General features: G+C 40.9%; 1 protein-coding gene across 11 annotated transcripts in view; it reads right to left on the bottom strand.

The window, feature by feature from the left end:
* The window catches only part of cacna1da (calcium channel, voltage-dependent, L type, alpha 1D subunit, a), a 56,077-nt gene that overhangs the window by 11,545 nt on the left and 22,309 nt on the right, over window positions 1-22,223 (bottom strand). For 3 of the 11 annotated variants that reach the window (XM_068593821.1, XM_068593819.1, XM_068593818.1), the window contains exons 8-35: window positions 22,092-22,195; window positions 20,601-20,764; window positions 18,951-19,025; window positions 16,227-16,314; window positions 15,829-15,855; window positions 15,207-15,367; window positions 14,279-14,504; window positions 13,984-14,191; window positions 13,077-13,197; window positions 12,844-12,931; window positions 12,718-12,748; window positions 12,482-12,636; window positions 12,259-12,388; window positions 11,194-11,253; window positions 9,571-9,677; window positions 9,103-9,190; window positions 8,902-9,009; window positions 8,736-8,788; window positions 8,502-8,648; window positions 8,164-8,365; window positions 7,665-7,823; window positions 6,864-6,974; window positions 5,859-5,942; window positions 1,748-1,780; window positions 663-791; window positions 513-578; window positions 339-430; window positions 62-221 (exon numbers count right to left, since the gene is read on the bottom strand). In XM_068593821.1, coding sequence (XP_068449922.1) covers window positions 62-221; window positions 339-430; window positions 513-578; window positions 663-791; window positions 1,748-1,780; window positions 5,859-5,942; window positions 6,864-6,974; window positions 7,665-7,823; window positions 8,164-8,365; window positions 8,502-8,648; window positions 8,736-8,788; window positions 8,902-9,009; window positions 9,103-9,190; window positions 9,571-9,677; window positions 11,194-11,253; window positions 12,259-12,388; window positions 12,482-12,636; window positions 12,718-12,748; window positions 12,844-12,931; window positions 13,077-13,197; window positions 13,984-14,191; window positions 14,279-14,504; window positions 15,207-15,367; window positions 15,829-15,855; window positions 16,227-16,314; window positions 18,951-19,025; window positions 20,601-20,764; window positions 22,092-22,195 — 3,177 coding nt within the window. Of the gene's footprint in view, window positions 1-61; window positions 222-338; window positions 431-512; window positions 579-662; window positions 792-1,747; window positions 1,781-5,858; window positions 5,943-6,863; window positions 6,975-7,664; window positions 7,824-8,163; window positions 8,366-8,501; window positions 8,649-8,735; window positions 8,789-8,901; window positions 9,010-9,102; window positions 9,191-9,570; window positions 9,678-11,055; window positions 11,116-11,193; window positions 11,254-12,258; window positions 12,389-12,481; window positions 12,637-12,717; window positions 12,749-12,843; window positions 12,932-13,076; window positions 13,198-13,983; window positions 14,192-14,278; window positions 14,505-15,206; window positions 15,368-15,828; window positions 15,856-16,226; window positions 16,315-18,950; window positions 19,026-20,600; window positions 20,765-22,091; window positions 22,196-22,223 lie in introns of all 11 variants that reach the window. The other 8 variants (XM_068593825.1, XM_068593824.1, XM_068593822.1 and 5 more) reach the window with 8 other exon arrangements.

Below are 22,223 nucleotides of genomic sequence, written 5' to 3' on the forward strand. Positions count from 1 at the left end.
CGATGCTATAAAATAAATAACTTGCATTAAGACGAACACTGTTTAAAGTGTGTGTGTGTACCAAGAAGGCGCAGAGCATGTAGAAGGAGATGAAGTAAATTATTGCAAATCCACTGCCACACGTCATCTCCTCCCCGGGGTTGTAGTCAGACTCTGGGTCACACAGTTTCCCTGCTATACAGGCCAACATAATCTCCTGCCAGGCCTCTCCAGTGGCACACCTGGTGAAAGAGACAGGCATGACAGACACAAATTATTCACTTATTTAAGTAAAGCAGAAAAGTAAAAACACGGTGAACTGGTTTCCTGATGACCCATGACCCCAAAATCCTACACACCTGAAGAGAAGGAGCACGGCCTGAGGGAAAGTCTGGAAGTTGTTGTTTCTGTTGATGTGAGTGCCGTCCACCATGGCAACCTTCCCAAACACCTGAAGCAGAAATATGGCTCATATGAATGTAACTGCAACCATACAGAGAGAAATATATATTCTGCCACATTTCGTTACCAACCTGCATGCCAATGACAGCGTAGATGAAGAACAGCATGGCTATCAGAAGAGCAACATATGGCAGAGCCTTCAGGCAAAAGAGATGAAAAACAGTAGATTAATATGTGTGATTTAACTATTTCCCTCAGTTGCCGGTCGTACGACACCTCACCTGGAATGATTTGATGAAAGTCCAAAGCAGAGTGCGAATGCCCTCCCCTCTGCTGAGGAGCTTGACCAACCGCATGACTCGAAACAGACGAAAGAAGGTGATGGAGATGCGAGCACTGTCCTCCGTGTTCTGGGGGGAAACAGCCTGGAGTCAGAGGAACGGCCAGCGACAGCACATGCAGTGGACAACGAGCACCTGGCTGCGCCTTACGGGATGAAGAGGTCAGAACTGAGACCCCGGTGTCAGATACATATGGGCTGAGAAAGCAGCACTGCATCGTATGGGCAAAACTTTGTATTTAGAGCAAACCTAGTTTTGCATTTGAGCAGTTTTCTACTGTGCCGGCAACATATTCTACATGTTGTGTAGTTATTCTTTGCAGCATGTACAAGCGTTTAGACTTTAGGCAATTTCTGGTCAAATCATAATTAAACTTTTTAAAGCAGAGCAGCTGCAGCCGATATGTTTCTGTTAGTCTGCGTCAAAAGGACTGTCAAGAGCCCTGTCTCTGTAAAGACCTATAAGGGAGGAAGCAAGGAGGCGAGCATGCTGGAGAAAACCTTGCCATATTTGAAAGGACACATCTGCACAAGCATGGCCCCCTCAGTCCAGAGTCACTGCATGCAGAGTCACAGTGGGGCCAACCCCAATGGGTCGCCAGGGGCTTCACATAGGGGTTCAGAGCAGAGTGACCTGATCCCGGGGGTCACCCATAGGTCACTACCCCACGCAAGAAGGGTGGCAGAGACCATGTAGCAGTGTCAACATCACAAACGTGAGGAGCGGCACGAAAACCTCTCCCACCTAACAGGACACGCAGCGCCACGTTTGAGTGACACACTCTCCTTTGAAATAACTCCAAGCATTTAGGAAAATGAAAAGCTTTTCTTTTTTTTAAGATAAATGCAAATTAACAAACAAAACAGATGCAAGAAACATGTAAAATCAAATATAGAGAATGGGAACATACCATAGGAAAATAAATGAAGTAGAAATAATACCAAACAGAAAGAAATGCAGATCTAAACATGGCCCTGAAGGGGGATAGGAATTGGAAGGGTATGGGGGGGTGCGGAGCATCTTACCCCCTGCTCATCCACCTGAGGCGTCTCCGTTGGCTTTAAAATCAAAGACCTGTATTAATGACTTGTACAGGGCCCGCAGGTCTCACACATCGGGCCAAACACGTAAACATCACATTGGAAAAGTGTCACACAACGTCCAGCACACGTCAGTCAAGACGCAAACAGAACAGAGTCACTACTCTTCTTATTGACGGGACAAAACTGTCTTGTCTCACTATGACAAAGACAGACATTCATGTATCATTGTCTATACACACTTATTAACTATAAAGACAGACAAAACACATTATCTTAACACTTTAAAGGACTGCCACACAACAGGTTTACAGCTCAACATTCCTATTGGGACTGGCATGTCAGACTGACAAACAACATGAAATTACTTAACTAGTTAGTAACACGTAAAACTGGCACACAACTTTATCACTCCCCCGGTGTAATGGTCACTACTGATGATGGCATTGACTGGAGTTTATGGCTGAGATGTTTTTGCCGAGCTTCAGACAACATTAATGAGAAGTTAACTGACTGACAACAAATGTTATGTATTCACGTCATGTTAAGAGCATCGTCTGCCATTTTTCTTCTCAACACATTGCAAATTATTAGTTTTGTTCTGTATGTCCACAGTTGGCATCAGATTGGGGCATGATACCATGACTCAACTAGGTGAAAATCATACGTAGCGTACATCATTAATGGCCATCATTCAAACGATTGTAGTACATGTAATACAGCTGTAATCTCACTCTCCTCTATGGTGTAACATTTTTTTATGTAATGCATTTTTCAGTGTCTGAGATGAAAACGCTTCCTGACCAAAATGAGATTGAGCATGATACAATAATCTGTTCTGTACACATTCGCTCACTCACACCCATACATTACGTTATTGTTTGCGATTCATGTCATTAAGAACAAATCACAGGATATCAGCAGTATTCAGCGAGCATTTGAACACACAGAGAAAGTTTAGGTGCAAAATAAAATCAATCACAGTGGTGGGGGCGACTAGATTGAACCTGTATAATCATTCTATGATTTTTTTTTTGCAAAAGAATGAGATTAACTTAATACTGAAAATAGTCGTATCAGGAGGCTCAGCATTGAAAACAAAGAGATACTCCAGACAGATATGGCTTCATTCAAATCCTTCAGCACAATACTTCACAAACCGTCAATATGAGGTGCATAATGAGCAGAAATTATAAAAGAAATGTAGAATTAGCTTGAGGAGGTTCTTTAGGTAATCCTGGCCACAGCGTTGATGGAGCATGCGCTCAGCATTGCCACGTTGCTGGGGAAGCACTGCACGCACACGCAAGACATTTGGATGATAAGGAGCCATTGGTGAACTCATAGCAATGCAGCAACTCATGCAAGTCAGTAGTGCGCTGCAACAAAACTGCCATAGCAGGGCGCTCTCACAGTCCGGTGCAGAAAGAGGTGAATGAAGAGCAGAGGAGAGAGAGGGACAGAAAGGAAGGAGGAAAGAACCAGAGATAGAGACCATCACTGTGACAGGAAGTAGAACCAGACAGATTGAGTCATACTGGAACAGGAAGAAGAGGAAATGCAGAGAGGTGCAAAGAGAAGAGAGTTACTGTGTTCATGCACCTGACTGGAGGCTACACACCTGCGCTACACATGAGCTCCATTCTGAGCTTTAAGAGCTCACTACAGGAAGACAGAACAAAACACAGAGACAATCACTCACAAAGACACAAACACAAGATCATCAAAGAACCTCAAACCCAACTGCATTAAACCAGCATCAGTGTAAAAGTACAAAAATAAGGACTAACTCAGTGTCTTTTCATCTGCTGATTATTTTTTAGTTCACAGATTCTTACCTTTGGTAAAAGGATGCTGAAACTTTAACTATAATTTGAGAAGTGAATGAAGCTAGTATTTTTTCTTGCTGCGAAAAGCTTATGCTTCTTTCCTTTTCCCTCCATGACATCTGTTTGAGATAATATTGATTCACGAAATCAAAAATCTGTTAAGCTGCAGTGGTCGACACAATTTTAAGGAAAGTAAAAGTTGACATTTCTTAAAAATCTAATCACATTTTTTTAGATTTTCAAGTAGATTGAGCTCCACTGATTCTATACTCAAATTGTCTTTAATGCTGTGTAGGATGGACATTTCCAAGCTCTGAGCTCCAGGGCCATTCTGTCTGGAGGTAAAGATCGAGGGGCAAGAGAGAAAAGAGCAAACTTCACAAGGTCCATGGACAAAACTGACCGGAGGGGAATGGGGCGAATGGCCGAGCGCCATCTGTGGGAGGCGGGACATGGAAAGGATGTTAGGGAGTGAGGTGAATGGTGGACGCTTCCCAGCATGCACTTGAGAGATCACAGCAGTCAGGCAAGAAATAAACAATCACACAGCTCATGAGTGGAAGGGCGAGCAATTAGCACACATCAATAAATCAAAATGCAAATTATTTATAGATCAGCTATTACAATGAATTATATGGAGAAGTTCAATAACTGATCTATTCAGTTTGCTGTCCCACACAAACAGCAACAACCACATGCGATGCAAACAACAAATAAAATGTAAATAATGGATGAAAAGTTCCTCACAAGACAGTCCTTGTGAAATCAACATCATGTCCCCAACATTAACAACACACACACACGTTCATATATTCACCTTAAAGTACAAACTATACATATGTTAAACACACATGCACAACAATGTTAACCTACACACACCACCACTGTATGCTTTAAACAAAGATAGTGCTTTGATACACTCATGCAGACACACATTTAGTGACTTAAACTAAGAAAACACAGAAAACATGAAATATAACTCCAGAGAAACAGCACTGCAGCTCAGATGTGAGAGCACTCAGAGGAGGAGGGGGCAGGTTGAGCGGTGAGTCTTTGCAACTCTGACAAGCACAATCATCCCCAGAACCTTTACTTTAGCGTTCCTAGTGTTTGGACTACAAATCTGATCTTTGCCGTTTTTGTAAACTCAGAGCAAATACAACGAAGTCGATCACAGACGTTTAGTCGTTGTGTTAGGGTTTTTTTGTGAAGAACCAAGCCATACAGTGTATTTTTGCAGTTGGCTAATGTGGAGATGTAGTCATTCACTGTTTTAGCGAGCCTTAACTTTGATCAATATTGAAATAAGCTTAGAGTTAAACTTAAATCCATGTGTTATTGTTCAAGAAAAATACAAAACAAATCTATTTTTGCTTGAGTCAATAAAACATTCAATGACCAACTTAGTTTTTGATCCACTATAAATGGGGTCCCGAAGATAAAGTTGTTATAAGCAACAGGTTACACACACACACACAAATTGTCTTCATTGCCATACTTGCCTCTACAAGTTTCTATGGAAACAAAATGAACAAGAGTGAGAATTAGACAACCATTTTATAAATCATCCTGCTATGAACCAAAGACACGCTTCATTTCACAGAGAAATGAGAGAGACTTCAGTTTTTGACCCGTATTTTCACTGCAGTGTCCAAAAGTTAACAATCATCAGATATTTGTCATGATTCCTGCAACAAAGTACTGCAATACATTGACAATAAAACATTTAGCAGAAAAAAAGACAGACTATTGGATTAATTCATTGTACTGTAGATGTAAGACTAACAACTACAGGACATAAACAAAGGTCAAACTGAAGCTTTACAGAATAAGCCAATGGCGCTTACCAACTATGAATGCCTTTTCACAATCACAGATGTCAAGTTTTAGCATGTTCGGTATCGTGATGATGGAAGCTCATAGTTTAGCTGCTCAGATTGTAAAGTGGAAGCTCGAGAAGTGTTTCCACAAGACATCCCTAAGCAAAGTCTGAAGGGTCGTCATGCGATCTGTGACACTTCATGAGGTTCGTTTTCCTTTCCTTTTCTTGTGTTTTACTTACTTTTAATACTCTGAAATCTTTTCAATGACAGAAATCAGAGAAGAAGTAAAAATCCCTTATTGATTAATCTTCTCCCAACTCTTGTCATTTTCAAGGTCCCGAAGACAAAACGTTTGGAAACCTCTACACCAGAGGCTGAGGCTGCCTGGTGGCTTTCCTGCAAGGCTTCAGTTCAACTTGGAAGGAAGAAAAAAGTAGTACTTACATTAACTTCAGTGATAGCAATATCGACGACGCTACCGACAACAATTAAGGCATCAAATGTGTTCCAAGCATCAGCGAAATAGTGCTGTTAATGCATGGCGTTATATGTAAGGGTAAAGATGGGAATGAAAGAGAAAGACCAGGAAAAACATGAAAGGAAGACAGAACCAGACAGATGATCAGGAGAGTGGATTTAATGAAATGGCAGGGTCAGGGGAGGACAAAAAGAGAGAAAAAAGGAGATCATGTATTAAGATTAAGTAGATGAAAAGCCAGAAATCAGAGTCAGTGCCGTGGAAACCAGCGATGTGGGCCGAGGTGGCCCCAACAGAGAGAGGTCAGAGATCAGCGGGACTTTGTTGTAGCTGAGTTTTACTTACATCAATCTCACTGAGAACAATGTCTACTATGCTGCCAATCACAACCAGGGCGTCGAACACATTCCAGGCATCCCCAAAATAGCCCTGAGCGAGGTGGAGCGAGTAGTGTGCAAGTTGGACGTAAGATCAGCACAAATACAAAGTCTTGAGTCTCAGACTGTAATACAGACTCATTCTGGTCATTCATAAAAAATACAGGAACCCCTGCTGCTACTTCAGCTCCAGGGCTTACGATAATAGTGCAGAATGATATAATAAAGCTGCAGAGTACTATATCAGTACCAAATTGATGTTGATACTAATGTCACATGCAGAAACACTGCTGCCAGAGTTTGACAAACAGTGAGCGCTACGTTAATCAAAAAGATCAGCACTCCACAGCACTCTGTCTCTTACTAGAATCCTGTCCTTCTTCGCAACACAGAGCTGTTGGCCAGGAAGTTGAAGGGAAATTGCCCCAAAAAAAAAACATTCACTGACTCATCAGTTGTCAGACATACACTATACACATACACATACTTATTCTTAAACATTCAAGCAATAGTTCAACATTTTCGGAAATGTGCTTATTTGCTCTTTTGCTGCTAATCAGATGAAAGTGGACGTCAGTGAAGACATTGGCTCACCCTCGGTTTGAAAGCGATGAGTTTGAGAACCATTTCCACAGTGAAGACAGCAGTGAAGACCATGTTGAGAATGTCCATGACGTAGTTAAAGAGCGCTGACTGTCCATAGTGCTGCAGAGAGGCAGAGAAGAGGAACACTTACATGAAAGTGATTTAATTCATTTGAGACAAAAGAAAGATAAGAAAAAACAAGAAAGTGGTCTGCTGAGAATGGCAAACAGTGCTACCTTTAGAGACACTATCCTTAAATGTTCTGAAATATTATGTTGTATATAAAATAAATTAAACAATCTGGATAAAAAATGATATTGCCTGCTTTGATTTCAGTTCATGTTCTGTATCTCCCTCCTCTGGTCAGGTTGCATTGATGAGCTATAACAGTGTCTTTTATAATAACACCACTAGAGGGAGCCAAATTAAACATTAAAGAAAAGGAAGGCAGAAAGCTTGCAGTTCATCGATACTGATAAAAACATGTTGGTACATAATTGCACATATATTGTAAGGATTGACTGCAGATGTGTTATCACATATAAACAATCATTTACTTATTTATCAAACAGTTTGATTTCATAATGATTATTGAACACTCACTGACAAAAACTCCTTTCTCAACCTCCACTTTCAGACGAAATACACATTTGCACAATCAAAACACCTGCAATCTGTAAATATACTTACATTATTAATGTAAGTATTATTTCTGTTCAGTATGAACCCATTATTTTTAAACGGATATTATTTACTTTTTGTTACAGAGCTGGTTGGTTTCAGCGCTGTAACTACAGTGTGACTTCTTACCTGCACAGCCAGGCAGAGTGTGTTGAGCATGATGAGCACAAACATGATGTACTCAAACCCAGTGGAGTTCACCACATACCAGAACTTGTACTGGTACGGGTTTTTAGGGATGTACCGCCTCAGTGGACGTGCCTTCAGAGCGTACTCCACACACTGACGCTGCACCCAGGGACAAAGTTTGTTTTAATGCTCAGGTAATAACACTTGATACCTTTATTTGAATCCAACCGAAGAGTATCCATGTGAGCCACAAACAATGTGATGGTCATAATCAGTCAGTTGTCTTAACTGCCAGAGCTAGAGCTTATTGTTCAGAAAAATCATATTTCAAATTGTGCCTCAGTCTTTTTTCACACATTACTACAAAGTCAAGAGACCCACTATTACTGTAGCTTTTCTGTGGAACAAGTTAAAATCAGAATATTTTAGGTTCTCCTTCATTTCGCTGTAGTTTTTGACCAAACACAGGAACAAACACTTTGTGAAGCTGCTGACTGACCTGGTTCTTGTCGAGTTCACAGTTTTTGTACTCTTTCTCTCCTTGTTCCTGAAATGTGACGATCACGAAACCTACAAAGATGTTCATCATGAAGAAAGCAATGATAATGATGTAGATGATGAAGAAGATAGAAATCTCCACGCGGTAGTTGTAAATGGGACCCAGGTTCTCCCTGTTTGAGTCGATGGCCTTGTACAGTAAACTGGGAAGAGAACAAAGAGAGCGCATGTGATCCAGCTTCACAGACCAAACCTTTTTTTCCCCTTTTTCAGATGGTGTTGATAAAACTGAAATATCATTTTCAGAGCATTAATAGGATTAAACATTTAGAATCTTACGAAGGCCAGCCTTCAAAAGTGGACACAGTGAACAGAGCCATCATAGCCATGAGGACGTTGTCAAAGTTGAAGTCACTGTTATGCCACAGTCGTTTGTGGATGGTTGGCTGGTTCACATCTCCTTCCTTGTACAGGATGTAGGTGCCCCTATGAGAAAATTACAGGTTACGACTGAAACCAGGACCATAATTGCAGGTAATTTAGCTTTGAAGCAGCAAGACAAGTACAACTAACTTGCACTCGTCTGGGCTGGACTTGGCTTCATCTGTGCAGCGATAGAACTTTCCCTGTGGAGGAAAACACAATATTTACACTCTAATGATACATAATTAAATAGTATTCACTCAAGATCTCTGCCTTCATGTGTAATTTTCTTATTTTCAATCTCAGTGCTGATGACCTTAAACAGCTGCACCCCAATGCAGGCGAACATGAACTGGAGCAGAGTGGTGACGATCATGATGTTACCGATAGTCCTGATGGCCACAAACACACACTGCACCACGTGCTGCAAGACAATGAGACACACACGTGTTCACACACTATGCCAAACACTGATCGTGGTTATTGTGTCGGACAAGCTGCGGAATGAGTCCCTCACCTTTAGGCCTTTGGCTCGGTTGATGGCCCTCAGGGGTCGAAGAACACGAAGGACCCTAAGAATCTTCACCACAGAGATGGCCGAGGACCTGAACAATGAAAGCAAAGGGTTGAAGCGTCCGTTTAAAAGCAACATCAAGAGTTCCAGTTTCACTGCAGGAACTTTTCCAGACGCCCAGGAATCATTTGAAAATCTCAGGAACTTTTTAAACTTTTTAACCAGAAGAACCAGGAACTAAATCATGTATCTGCCATATAGCACTGTGTGGTAGTCCCTGGAACTACTGATGCAGTATTTGCAGGTCTGACCTTTGCTGACTATTTATTTACTTAATTACCAGAAAACAGGCTATATCGTGATGAATATTGTTATCTAGATCTATAATTATTGGGATATAAGGTTTTGGCCATATCGGCCAAACCCAGCTACAATGTGGTGGCGAATGTGTCTGTGTTTGTTTATACTCACTGAATACCAAAGGAAACAAGGGAAACTCCCACCACCAACAGGTCCAGGAGGTTGAAATAATTCCTACAGAATGCCCCTTTATGGAGAAAGGCTCCATATGTTGTCATCTGAGGAGACGACAGAAGAAGTTAAAGGAGCAAATGACACACAAAAAAAAATACATATCTCACTCAAAGCACTTAAAAAACACACACACACACACACACAAACACAGACACGCACACGCACGCGCACACACACACACACACACACACACACACACACACACACACACACACACACAGAGTTCCACTGGAGAGGACGCAGACACACATACTGTACACAGTATGAACATGTTAAATAGGAAAAACATATCCTCACATACATCACTCTCCATCTTGCACACACTCACACGTGTCCACACTCTTTTAGAGCACTCTGATTCAGGGTGGCGAGCTCAGAGCGGTGAAACAGGAGACTAGATCTACCGTCGCCACCCCCACAGCCCGTAAGTACATGAATGTAGTAGTAAGTCATTCATTTCACAATCTACTATGGGATGAGGCAATAAAACATGCATTTTGTTGCCATGATGTCAGGGATATTTACTACCTGCAAACTAGTTATAGTGATTGGAAAGTAGAAATGGCCTTACTGTCACATTCATGTGGACCGTCATCTTAAAGCACATTCCATTATGTTCTTTAATAGTTCAGAATAAGGGGAAGCAGCTCCCAATTAAAACTTTTAAAAGTTGAGCAAGCAGAGAAGAAAAAACAGCCAAAATAACTCTTCTTCAAATAATAAAAGTAAAGGATTCGTTTTCCAAGTGCATGTAAATGTGGAGCCTTGCAGAAAGACGGAGAGAGGAGAGCGCTAACTAGGAGCATTGGAGCATTTTAAGTAAAACAGCGATGGACCAAATGGCTGCAATCGCAACTCCACATTTCTATGCACTCAGTCAGGGAAAGCAGACTGAACCATGCTCGGCAGGAACATGGTTGGTTTTGCCCCCTCTTTTATGGGTAATCTGAAGAGCAGTCAGTGCGAGAGGCATGGAGTCAGCTTCGACTGGAGTTGATTTTGAACACCTCCCTGATGATCTCAAACTCAACTTCAGCCGATGCCTTATTGATGTCTGAACAGCCCACTAAAATTTGTTGCATCACACAAAAGGTTGCATCATGTTTTACATATCTGCATCATCAAATCATTTCAGCGATGACTGCCCGAATGACGTGACACCCATGTGGGTATGTAATGTAATGTAGATGTGATGTTTCCTTCCCCCATCATGAGTTCTTTGATTGGTGTAATTTGAACAAATCTTGTGTTTGTGTAAGTGTGTGCAAAGTAGCAACTCCAATATTTTTGCATTTTAAAAGAGGTGCCGTGAAGAAAAAAGTAAATAAGAGAAAGGAAACAAACAAGCCAGGTTGTACTGAGTGGCAGGTGACACACAAGGAGAGAATGCAGCAAGGCTCTCGTTGTCATTTAAGGGGTTACCTTTAATATGATCTCAAATGTAAACATACTAGTGAAGACATAATCTGCATAGCCTAGGACCTGGAAGGCAACGAGACGTTTGGAGTGTTATTGGGGTGTGGTTAGTCACAGCACGAACAGGGGACACATGGCATTTACCTTCAATACGATCTCAACAGTAAAGATAGCCGTGAAAGCATAGTCAAAGTAACCAAGTATCTGCAAAAAGCAACGACAGTTCATTGTGCAGCTTCATACATTATAAGTAAACAAAATGAATAAAAAAAGAGTTGTTTGTTAAGAGGTAATATCAAACATTGTATTCAATACTTATCCAATGACTAGTTCATATAGTGCAAGGTGCTTTTACTACTATTTATGTGCAATATGTCAGAAATAACCACAGAACATTAGTGTTCATAGTGCAGCATAATTATTGCAATGCACTGCAAATGAAACACGGACCCCTGGCTGAATGTTTAGTTATTTTGGACTATAACAGTGCTTTTCTCTGTTTTAGCTTAATCAATAAAAAATGCATACTTAACATTATTGTCAGCCAAGTGTACCGTGACATAAGTTCAAAGATCCAGATAGCAACAAAGGTTCATTGAATATAAGTATTTCAGAAATGTTTTCCTTCGTGGTGCATTTAAGGACACTCTGACATCTGAGATTTGTGAGCTGCACTGCATTCATTCAAAAGGTCGGATGTGGTTAAAACAATTTCAAGAGACAAACAACATTGTCAAAAAGATCACGTGAACGTCTTAAAAAGGTTGCTCCTGAGTATACAGACCCTCAATCGATAAATGCCTCTCGTCGGTAGAATGATGAGGACATCTCTTTCAAAAAAAGTCAAACGCATTCTTTGTTTGTTGCTTTACTTTTTGTGAAAAATGCTTCAATTCCTCCCAAGACAATAGTGTTGTTAAGAGCAGATATCACAAAGTTGATCTTTTCTTGCACATCAAATATTTCAAACTGACTTACTGAAACATACTTTTGGACGCTGCCTGCTTTGGAAAATGGTCAGCAGTAATGTGACATGTTACATGTAAATATAAATGGGCTGAAATGTACACAACCACCAGTGTGGTTCAACGTTTTGCAACTATTGTGTAAACTAACATTACACTCAGAAATGTGATATTTCAATAATGTTACTTATCTTTGTCTTTTAGAAGCATTAAATACAGTCCTGTTGAGGATTTGTGGACTTACAATATTGCGAGCTGAGAAGTTACGGATCGGATCCTCAGCGGCGAGTGACACAGAGCTGAGCATGATGAACACCAGGATGAGGTTGGTGAATATGTGGTGGTTGATGAGTTTGTGGCAAAACACACGAAACCTGGAGGACAAAGGAAACACAGAGACATCAGTGAGATTTGAGCCACAACCGGTGTCTACGTGTTCATGTGTGTGAGCACAGTGGGTTTCCTACGGGTTTGTGGTGCTGAAGATGAAGAAGGCGCTTCCTTCTGGGATAGGAGTGATCTTCTCCTTCTTCACCAGGTCAGAGATGACCGGTCGAGGACCCGATGGGACTTCTGGATCCTCCTCCGTCGCTGCATTGTCGTCATTTTCCTCTTCGTCCTCCTTACGAACACATATAGAAAGTACGTATAACTCCTCAAACTGTAAAGAAAAGCTACTGTGTGATTCATAGATTAAGGATACCTTGTCATCTTTTTCCTCCTCCTTTTTGTCCCTGTAATGAACATAGATGTTGTTAGAAATATAATATGGAGCACATATATAAGCATATTTGCCACAGAGAGACGTTGTAAATGATCCAGGTATCACCCTTTCTTGTTTCCTTCGTCTGCGTTGAGAGACTCTGCATCTGCCAAGTTGTCCACAGCGATAGCCAAGAAGACATTCAGGAGGATATCTGAGCAAAGTGTTGAGTAAAGGACGACTCGCTCGAAAAAACAACAACTTCATAACGGCTTTATATCTTCCATATGTTCCAGTTTAACTTGCATATTCACTGTTTTTAGACTTTAAAGTATGTTTGCATTAGTGATGGAGGATACAGTTTCCACAGATGAAGAGGATGATGAAGTAAAAGCACACAATCATCCCAGAAGAGGAAGGCCCTCCATACGCCATGATGCCATCGTACATAACAGCGTTCCAATCTTCTCCGGTCAGGATCTGAAATCAATTATAAATAAAACAAATTGTGGGAGATACATCATCAATAACGATTCAACAGATCTGTATTGCTAAGCAACAGCTTGGGATCATGTTCACTTCCTGACAGCTTATGTCATTCACATGTACTCCAACAGATAATAAACTGTGACAACACTTTTTCACTTGCTACAACCCCCCAGTCCTCATTGAGAGGAAGTGGGCAGAGATACAGGAGATGCATGTGTTTGTTGAAAGATGGCCATGTGTATGTTTCTAATGTTGACACTGAGATAGTGCACCACCTTCAGGAATGGTCCCTGAGTGACCTAAATCAATCTAAATATAGTAACCGACACAGGACCGCAACTACATATTCATGTTTGGCACTAGGAATGCAACAATCCATTTATTTCTCTTTACAGCCAAACATAATGCAACAATATATAATACTGGATTTGTGATTCTGCATCAATATTTGGGGCCCCAAAAGATCCAAAAACAATACATTGGCCAATATATATATATATATATATATATATATATATATATATATATATATATATATATATGCTTTTTGGTGGACAAACATGTTATCAAACCCAGCTTGGCATTTCTGTTCAACTGATATCTGCAGTAAGCTCAAGTTCTCTTATCTTAGCCTTCCACAGTCTCTTACCATGATGACTTATGTCTGTTTGTGGAAACAATTGCTCTTAACATTTTTATCTGAATCGTATCTGCTGAATGTTTTCCGTTCAGTTGGGAGTGACTGTGGTGTACATCCATATCCCGAACGGTAAATACCTGAAACACAGTGAGAAGGGCTTGGGGGAAGTTGTCAAAGGTGCTCCTCTTGGTCTGGGTTTCATCAAAGTTGAACTTTCCACCAAACACCTGCATACCCAGCAGGGAGAAGATGATAATGAAGAGGAACAGCAGCAGCAGCAGAGAAGCGATGGACTTCATGGAGTTGAGCAGAGACGCCACCAGGTTGCTTAGAGACTGCCAGTGACTATGAAGCAGTGGAGAGAAGGAGAGACGAGTGATTACCTGAACACCACATATGCACCGCGCGCACACAAACGCACCGCGGTCTTACCGCGTGACCTTAAAGATCCTCAGCAGGCGGACGCAGCGGAACACAGAGATGCCGAGAGGAGACATGACTTCCAGCTCGACCAGAATGGTTTCCGTGATTCCTCCACAAACCACAAAGCAGTCAAAGCGGTTGAACAGTGACACGAAGTAGGCCTGCAGCCCGAGGCTGTACATCTTCACCAACATTTCACATGTGAACAGGGCGAGCAGCACCTTGTTGGCCACATCTGAAACCCAGAACATTGAAGAAACACAGTGAAATGGAGAAAGAGAGAGAAAGAGTAAAGAGATATTTTTGGATTAAAAAAATAAGAAAGAAATTATGCAAAAAGTCATAAATGCTGTTTAAAACCACTCAGAGATCGGGAGTTGTGTGAACTGAATGCACTTTATACCCTCAGTAAAACTCATTGTGCAATACTGTTATCACATTTCTGTGCCTTATGTTAAATATGTTCTTATACTTTTAGCATCTATAGCACTTTTTTAAAAATTCTTAATTCTTAATTTTCATTCTATATTTTACCTTAAGTTTTTAAGTTATTGTAATTCTGCAAGGACGACCTAGCAATAACAATATCTTAAATCTCTTGAATCTGGAAAAATATGCTGTTAAACTTTGCCAAGGCTGAATAAGTATAATAGCAGCAAACACACACACACACACACACACACACACACACACACACACACACACACACACACACACAAATGCATACATTTTACTTTCTATAAATACAAATGTAAAAAATATTCCCTAATATTAAATTTTACATTTCTATTTTAATAAATGAGAGAGCAATATTAAGAAATCCTTTTCAATGGTTCATGGTCAAAATGTCTACCCAGTTTCGTTGAAAAGGAAATGTTACTTATTAACTAAACAACAGGCAAATTGGGTAATATACTGAGTCAAACGGTTTTCATACCCTGCACTTGTGTCAGCCACATTGGTTGGTTGTAATGCTCTGATGATATGGTGAGCGTGTTGAGGAACACCAGGATGATGACCAGCCAATAGAAAGGCACCGATTTGACAGCCAACCGGCACTTCCTGCGGCAGAACCTGTTCCAGCGGCGCCAGCGCCGACTATAGGAGGAGAAAATAACGCTAGAGTGACTCACTTTGCCAATGAATTGTTTTAGAGGTACACAGGATCTGGTCATAATGATTAGAGTATCCAAGCAATAGAATAAATACCACGGTTTTTTTTTTAAAGGGAATCATAGTTAGTTTCTATTTTTGAGAAGAATGCAGAGGAATGAGGGGGAAGAGCCGAAAGGGAACGGCATCAATATATTTTTTGCAAGTCATACTGTCATACAGTAAATGAGCTGAAAAATACTGCGTAAGACTTCTCTCCAAAAATACCTTATGGTACATGCTGACTTTCTAAAAGCCGTTGATGTATCATCCCTAGTAAGGTCTCATTAAAATACAGTGAAATGAAAGCCAAGCACAAAAATCAGTATGATCTAATGCCGGGCACTAACGCTCACAGTAACACATAAACGCACCGACCAGAGACGCAGACCCACAAAGATACTGACCTGAACTTTGACTTGGAAATTTTTTGACTGAAAGAAAGAAGAATTTGTCAAAGTTGATGAATGCAGGTTGTAGCAGAGAGTAAAGAAGCATTGTTTTGTTGTTAGGGCTCATTGATAACAACACAAAGCATGTTCAAGAAACAAGAGTCAGCAGCTTAGAGGAAAGGAAGGAACGCAAGTTGTTTGCTTTAACCATTTGACCATTTTTCTTTTCTTACAAATCAAAAAGTGCAGAGAGTAGCACTTATGCAGGATGAAAGTGGTCGTTAGTGCTGTAGCGTTAGAGACTGGGAGTTTTAAAGCTCTATAGTAGCGGTCACACCAGACGGGGCTGCAATCAAAGTATTGTAATTCAAAGTAATAACAGTGGTCTTGTTTATGAAAAGGGTTGTTCTCACCACAGAGGTCCACAGCATGGTGTCTTTTCATCCTCCCCATTTTGATTCTCAGTGTTCACGGATTCTGTTTCACTGGCTGGAACGCTTGCTGAAGCAGCAAATGAAGCAGACATTTACAAAAAAATACTCAAGAGATTTTTTATATAGTCACAGTGCAGTGCATCCCAGGGGGAAGAAGCGTAAAAAGAAATAAATTGGAGACTGCCTTCATCACATCAGGCTATTGTGACAGGCCTTTTTTCAAAAGGAAGCGAAGAAGATACACTAAAGAACATCCTTAATAAACTAGAAAAGATCCCCCCGGCCCCCCAAAAAAAGGATTACACTCCAAGAAGTAAGTGCATCAAAATGATTTGATAGAGGTTTAAAAAAAAAAAAGTAATCAAATGATTGTATGTTTTTAAATCTCGAGAGCAATGGTGCAGCCACAAAACTTTTGACCTGATAGAAAGAAAGGAACTAAGCACTGTGGCTGTGCATCACTGTCATCATTAGTATCATTTACCAAGTGCTGAAAGGGAGCTGACATGGGACAGGCGAGCGGACAGCTGCTCTACGAGGGCTGACTGATGCACACAATGAGGGAGCAGAGAGAAGAGGGGAGCTGGCCGAGGAGGACAGAGCTCTTAAAGCTGTCTCTGAAATGCCACAGTCAAAGTACTGCCAGCGCTGCGGAAAGACTGTCTGCGCAGACAGATGATGATTAACTGTGCAAAATGTCTCAGTGCTTTAACTCGTATGAGGGAGCGTGGTGTGTGCTGCTGCTTAGCTTATGTAGACGTGTTGGCTTTGATTCCTGAGTGGTCGGACAGCTCTCAGCTCTGAAAATAGTGCTGACTGCTGGAGTAGTGATCTGGGTTTAGCCCTGTTTCCTATATTCACACTGAGCCACTGCTTTTGAAATGGGACATGGAAAGGAAACAGGGTGTGCCTGCTATCAAACGTAGCTGTATTTCTATTCCATATCAGACTCATTTATGAGTGAAATGTTTTTTAATTTAGAATTAGTAAACCTTTCAAAAAAAAACAAAAAAACATGGAGGACAAAAACGGAAAAAAGGCTGTGATGCTCGGACACAACGGGTTTAACAAAATAGTAAAGCACAAAGTGATGAGGTATTACATTAGGCTGCACATCAACACACCAACACACACATACTCACTCAGTCACTTTAGATGCTTCAACTGGGATTTGAAGGCCTCTGCTGCTTATCTTTTTAATTAATTCCCTAGTTTTAAGTCCCGATGTATTCACGTATATTCAATAATGTAGAGTATTTGTGAGGAACAGATCAGCCCTTCGTCACTGATAGGAGGAAGTAAGGGTAAAGTACAACTTTGTCTTTGTGTGTTTTGGTTTACAAAATGTAACAAAATAAACAAAATTAAGTTTAGAGCCCTGTTCCACGTACCTGTCTTACAGTTGGATAATTTCCAAGATAAGATGACGTAGATCAGGCTTTTCGGTTCCACGAAACCAGTTTAGCTCAATCACCATCACAACACATTGATATCCCCTAACTTGGTCCGAAGCAGGTTTAGTGACAGTTCACTGGATAAGTTGGCCACTCCCACAGGACAAAAAGCAGCTCTCTTCCTCGTTGATGAAGGAGCGATATTAGTTATATTAGTTTTACAGGGAGAGAGTTCTTCCAGATCGCCAAGATCCGTTCTCAGATCATGATGACTTCATATGAGCGCTACCGATTCTACAGACAAGGACTCATTTATTTACGAGACTTTCTGGAGTCGGACATTGAACACCGGCACTGGATATGAGCTGGATGTGTTAAAAGCACTCATAATTGTATGGCAGTGTCATTAGTACACCATACATATCATTACTGTAGAACACGATGAAGGTGGACTCAAGATAACAATACTTATCACTGCTTCAATTGATTGAATTTCTGATTATAAATAATACATACATACTGATCCGTCCAGACAAATATTCAAACTTCTAGTTATTTGGTAATCTACACACACATAGGTTACATATACACATAGTTCATGAGACATACGTGCATACAGTACATATATCCTCATAAGTATATATTAATTTGTACATTTAAATAAATATAATCTGATTGATTTGGGTGATGAGGCACTTAAAAATAGCCGATACATTATTATTATTTTTTTGACACATTTACTTGTCTTATATTTTGCAGTAATTCTATCCCGACCAGTGGAGGCGGTGTTACGCCGCATTCACAACAGGAAGTGTGAATATTCACGATGCTTTGAATGGGAAAGCACCATTAGATTTTGCCATGATTATGGACTTAAACTCATCATATGTTGTCATGATCATGTTCTGCTTGTTAGCAGAGACAAGAGACAGTCTTTCTCTGAGTTTATTTGTCATTTTAGAAAGACAACATCGTGAATTTGGCGTTCAATTTTTCTCCCTTCTGAAGCGGAGCGGGCACGCGCAGTTATCCTGAGGACTGACGTCTGGTTAGAATGAACGAGACCGTTTGAGGGCAGATCCACCTCCGTGGAACCGACATATCCTGCAGTCAATCATCTCGTTAGGTTAAACTGGACAACAGGACATTTGATCGACTTTGTTGGTACGAGGAGCAGGGCCCAGATCTGATCTGTTTATGGTCTGAAAATTTTGTGAAATGTTTCTGTAATTTCAGCATCTAACACACACACTCACACACACACATACACAAAAGCATAAGAACACTCGAGGGAAAACACAGGATTTACCATGAGTGTCGGACGACTGGCTGAACCACCCAAACCTTCCTTTCTTCTTCTCAGTAAGGTCAGCCAGAGTCACCCCTTCATGTGTAACGCATGCAAGCCCATGCATTCAGACACAACGGCACAGCAGAGGGACATGGGGGGCGAGAATGGGCTGCTATCAAAATGGGTCAGAGCAGACAAGCACCACAGGACAACAACAGTATTCAAAATATCAATATCCAACAATGACAAGAGCAGCAGGAGCCACCGGGGCTGCAGACACTGAGGAGGGCAGAAGAACAACACGGAGAGCTGTTAGTCACTGGAAGTGCCTGCAGGTGACGAGGCCCTATACTAACATGTTACAGTGCATATTCAATCTTTTGCACGTTAACTTGTTAGCAGGGGCTCATGTATCGTTGACAGACAACAAAAGCCAGGATGGATTTGGAAGGGAAGCAGTATGGACTTGCCTCCTTGTCACACAGAACCTCCACAGCTTTAGGACCCTAAAAGTCAAACTTTATAAATGAAGTCTGACTTGAGGAAAAGACAGGCGGGAGAGGTGAAAGTAAATGGACAAGTACATCAAACATGAGGAAAGACTGATTGTAATGAGCACAGTGTAAAAAATAAAGATCCTACACTGGAAATATAAGGTGAATCAGTTGCAGTTTCGTTTTTGCATCATGTGTGCCGCTTATATAAAGAGGATTTGGATTAAGAGCTCAAGTAACATCTTTTTTCCCTTTTTCTCTTCTTAGATCAACTCTAGTGGTACTCACAGCGTGCTGCACTTCCATCAGTGACTTACATTGAGCGTGAAGATAAGAACATGCCGCACCGCTCTGCTTCAAACACCTTTGAGGGAAAGACTCTCTCTTAACCAATATATGCCTGTGTGTAGGTATGTATACTATGTGTGTATGGTCAAGAAAGTGTCATTGACTTCAACTTAAATGTTGTCATTAATTGTGCATTATTCCAAAATAAATCCATCATTAATTGTTGTTAAATTGTTAACCTACTTCATCTGCTTCATTAAGTGATTCCCAGTATTACTGTTGAAGAGCTTAATCAAGACCAGCAAATTATATACATGAATGGACCTTTGGTGCTACTATAGGTGGAGAAAGTTGACATTACATCCTATCTAGTGGATTTTTTTCTTGCATTATTGTTAAAAGTTGATGCAAAATTGTCGGGCTGAATGAGGAGGCCATGTTTGAGCTTGAATGCTCTTTTTCTCCTGATTTGGACAAGTGTCAACATGGTGGACTTGTTATCTGGGGCAATAGGAAGAAATAGAGCACTTTGCACCCAAGTGGACACAGGAGTGCCAGGAAAAGCACTTCCTTTGTTTGAAACAGTATTTTGGTATCTATATTTCTCCTTCAGCGTAATGATCTTTTAGCAAACCCACTTTTTTCTTTCGTTTCTTTTCTTACAAAACTCAACGACACATTGTAAATTGTACAAAGAGTACAAACTCTTGCATTTCCTTCCCGATTATATAAATATAAAATGATAATTTGCCACACTCTCAAGCCAACCATAGTAAACCATACTGCATATTTTTTTCGAAGTTGAAAAGAGATTGGATCAGTATCGAACTGCTCGTGTGATGCCAGCGCAAGATTTCTAACGGGAGTAACGGGAGAAGGTGCTTACGGTTGCGCTTGGTCTCCTCGTCGGCCTCGTCCTCGGGGTCGATGTCTTCAGCCTGAGTTATCCAGTCCAAGTAACCCTTCAGATCCTCCTCCAGCTGCTGCTTCTCACGCAGCTTCTGGAAGTCTCCTCGCGCTTTGGCTTTCTCTCTCTCCTTGGAGAATTCTCTGGATTTGCAGAGGCACACATGCACAAAAATCACAAACACAAAAGACTGCATAAATTATCAAATACACACAAAAAGAGACGCTTACCTTAATGGCAATAAAGAACATGAAATGGAAATAAACAAATCTTCCTTCCTGTATTAAATAATCTCTGTGACGTTCTTCACTAAACTGCAAGAAGACATGCTTCATATTCACATACTTCAACCACAACCTTCAAATGCATTGTGTGTTTTTGTGAACCCTATCCACTGGAGGGAGATGCACACCTTCTAAAAGAAAAAACAGCACTTTACTTAGAGCCGAAAGTACAGTAGTGTATCCTTCAGGCGAGCATCTTAATCATACAGAAAAGGCAATTTAGTTGGACAGATGGTTTCAAGAGACACACAACATTTGCACAGTGTCTATACAACAACTGTGGAGACTATAGTGAAGACGTAAATGGTATATTGTCGTTACGAAGAATGAGACGCATTTAAGGTGTGACAATGAAAAAGACAAAAACAAAGATACTTGATGGTAAGAGGGTAGAAAAGCAGCATTTTTAAAACTACATTTAGACAGTTGCTGTAGATAATACATTGTGACAATCTAAAGCAGCCGACAGGATTGCATGAGTGTCGTCTGAGTTGGAGATTCTGTTAACCTTGGTGCCTGATTTTTAAAAATGGGACATTAATGGCTGGTCAACCATCCAGAGTTAATTCTACTGTATTACCCCACCCCCACTCCACAGAGCTGGGAAAGCAAACTGGGGTTTGAGAGAGAGCTTAGTAGCGCAGAGGGAGTGAAGGGCGAGGAATAAGATTAATTTTTCTCTTAGGAGGTTGGGGGGGTTTGAGGACGGTGTGGGGGAGGAAACGTTCACTTTGCAGTTGCCTTGGAAAAAATGTGATAGTTTGACGCCAACAGAGGTCAGAGAAGGCCTAAGGAAGAAAATGCATTTATCTCATGGTCCAAATACTCAATAGTCAATCACGGAGTAGTAATTCAATATTTGTATTAACGTAAAAATAGACAGGATCTTACATCCGTACACTCACATATGCGCTAACATTACATCGTAAGCTGTGCTAGAGCGGAACACAAACCACTGCAAACACGCTTTGCACACTGCAAACCAAAATCACTGCACAAGTTTCCTCTTACCCACTTAGCACACCTAACACAAGGTTTAACACGAAAAAGGATCCCAGTATGATCAGGCTAACAAAATAAATCCAAGGTGTTTCCCATCCGATGGCGTCATTGACCTACAAGAGCCAGAAGTGGACGGTTAACAGACAGAAACTCAAACAAAAAGCAAAGAGAGGAAGGTGCTTACCCGCTCAACACACCCAAAACCAGGTTAAGAACAAAAAAGGAGCCGAAGATCACAAGACTGACAAAGTAAACCCATGGAAGCTCAAGGCCCATAGCATCGTTCATCTGGAGAAACAAGCATGAGCACAGCAGA

This window comes from Clinocottus analis, unplaced genomic scaffold, assembly GCF_023055335.1.
Source record: "Clinocottus analis isolate CAN_PGR_092001 unplaced genomic scaffold, fCliAna1.0.p SCAF_3, whole genome shotgun sequence".
Taxonomy (NCBI): Eukaryota; Metazoa; Chordata; class Actinopteri; order Perciformes; family Cottidae; genus Clinocottus; species Clinocottus analis.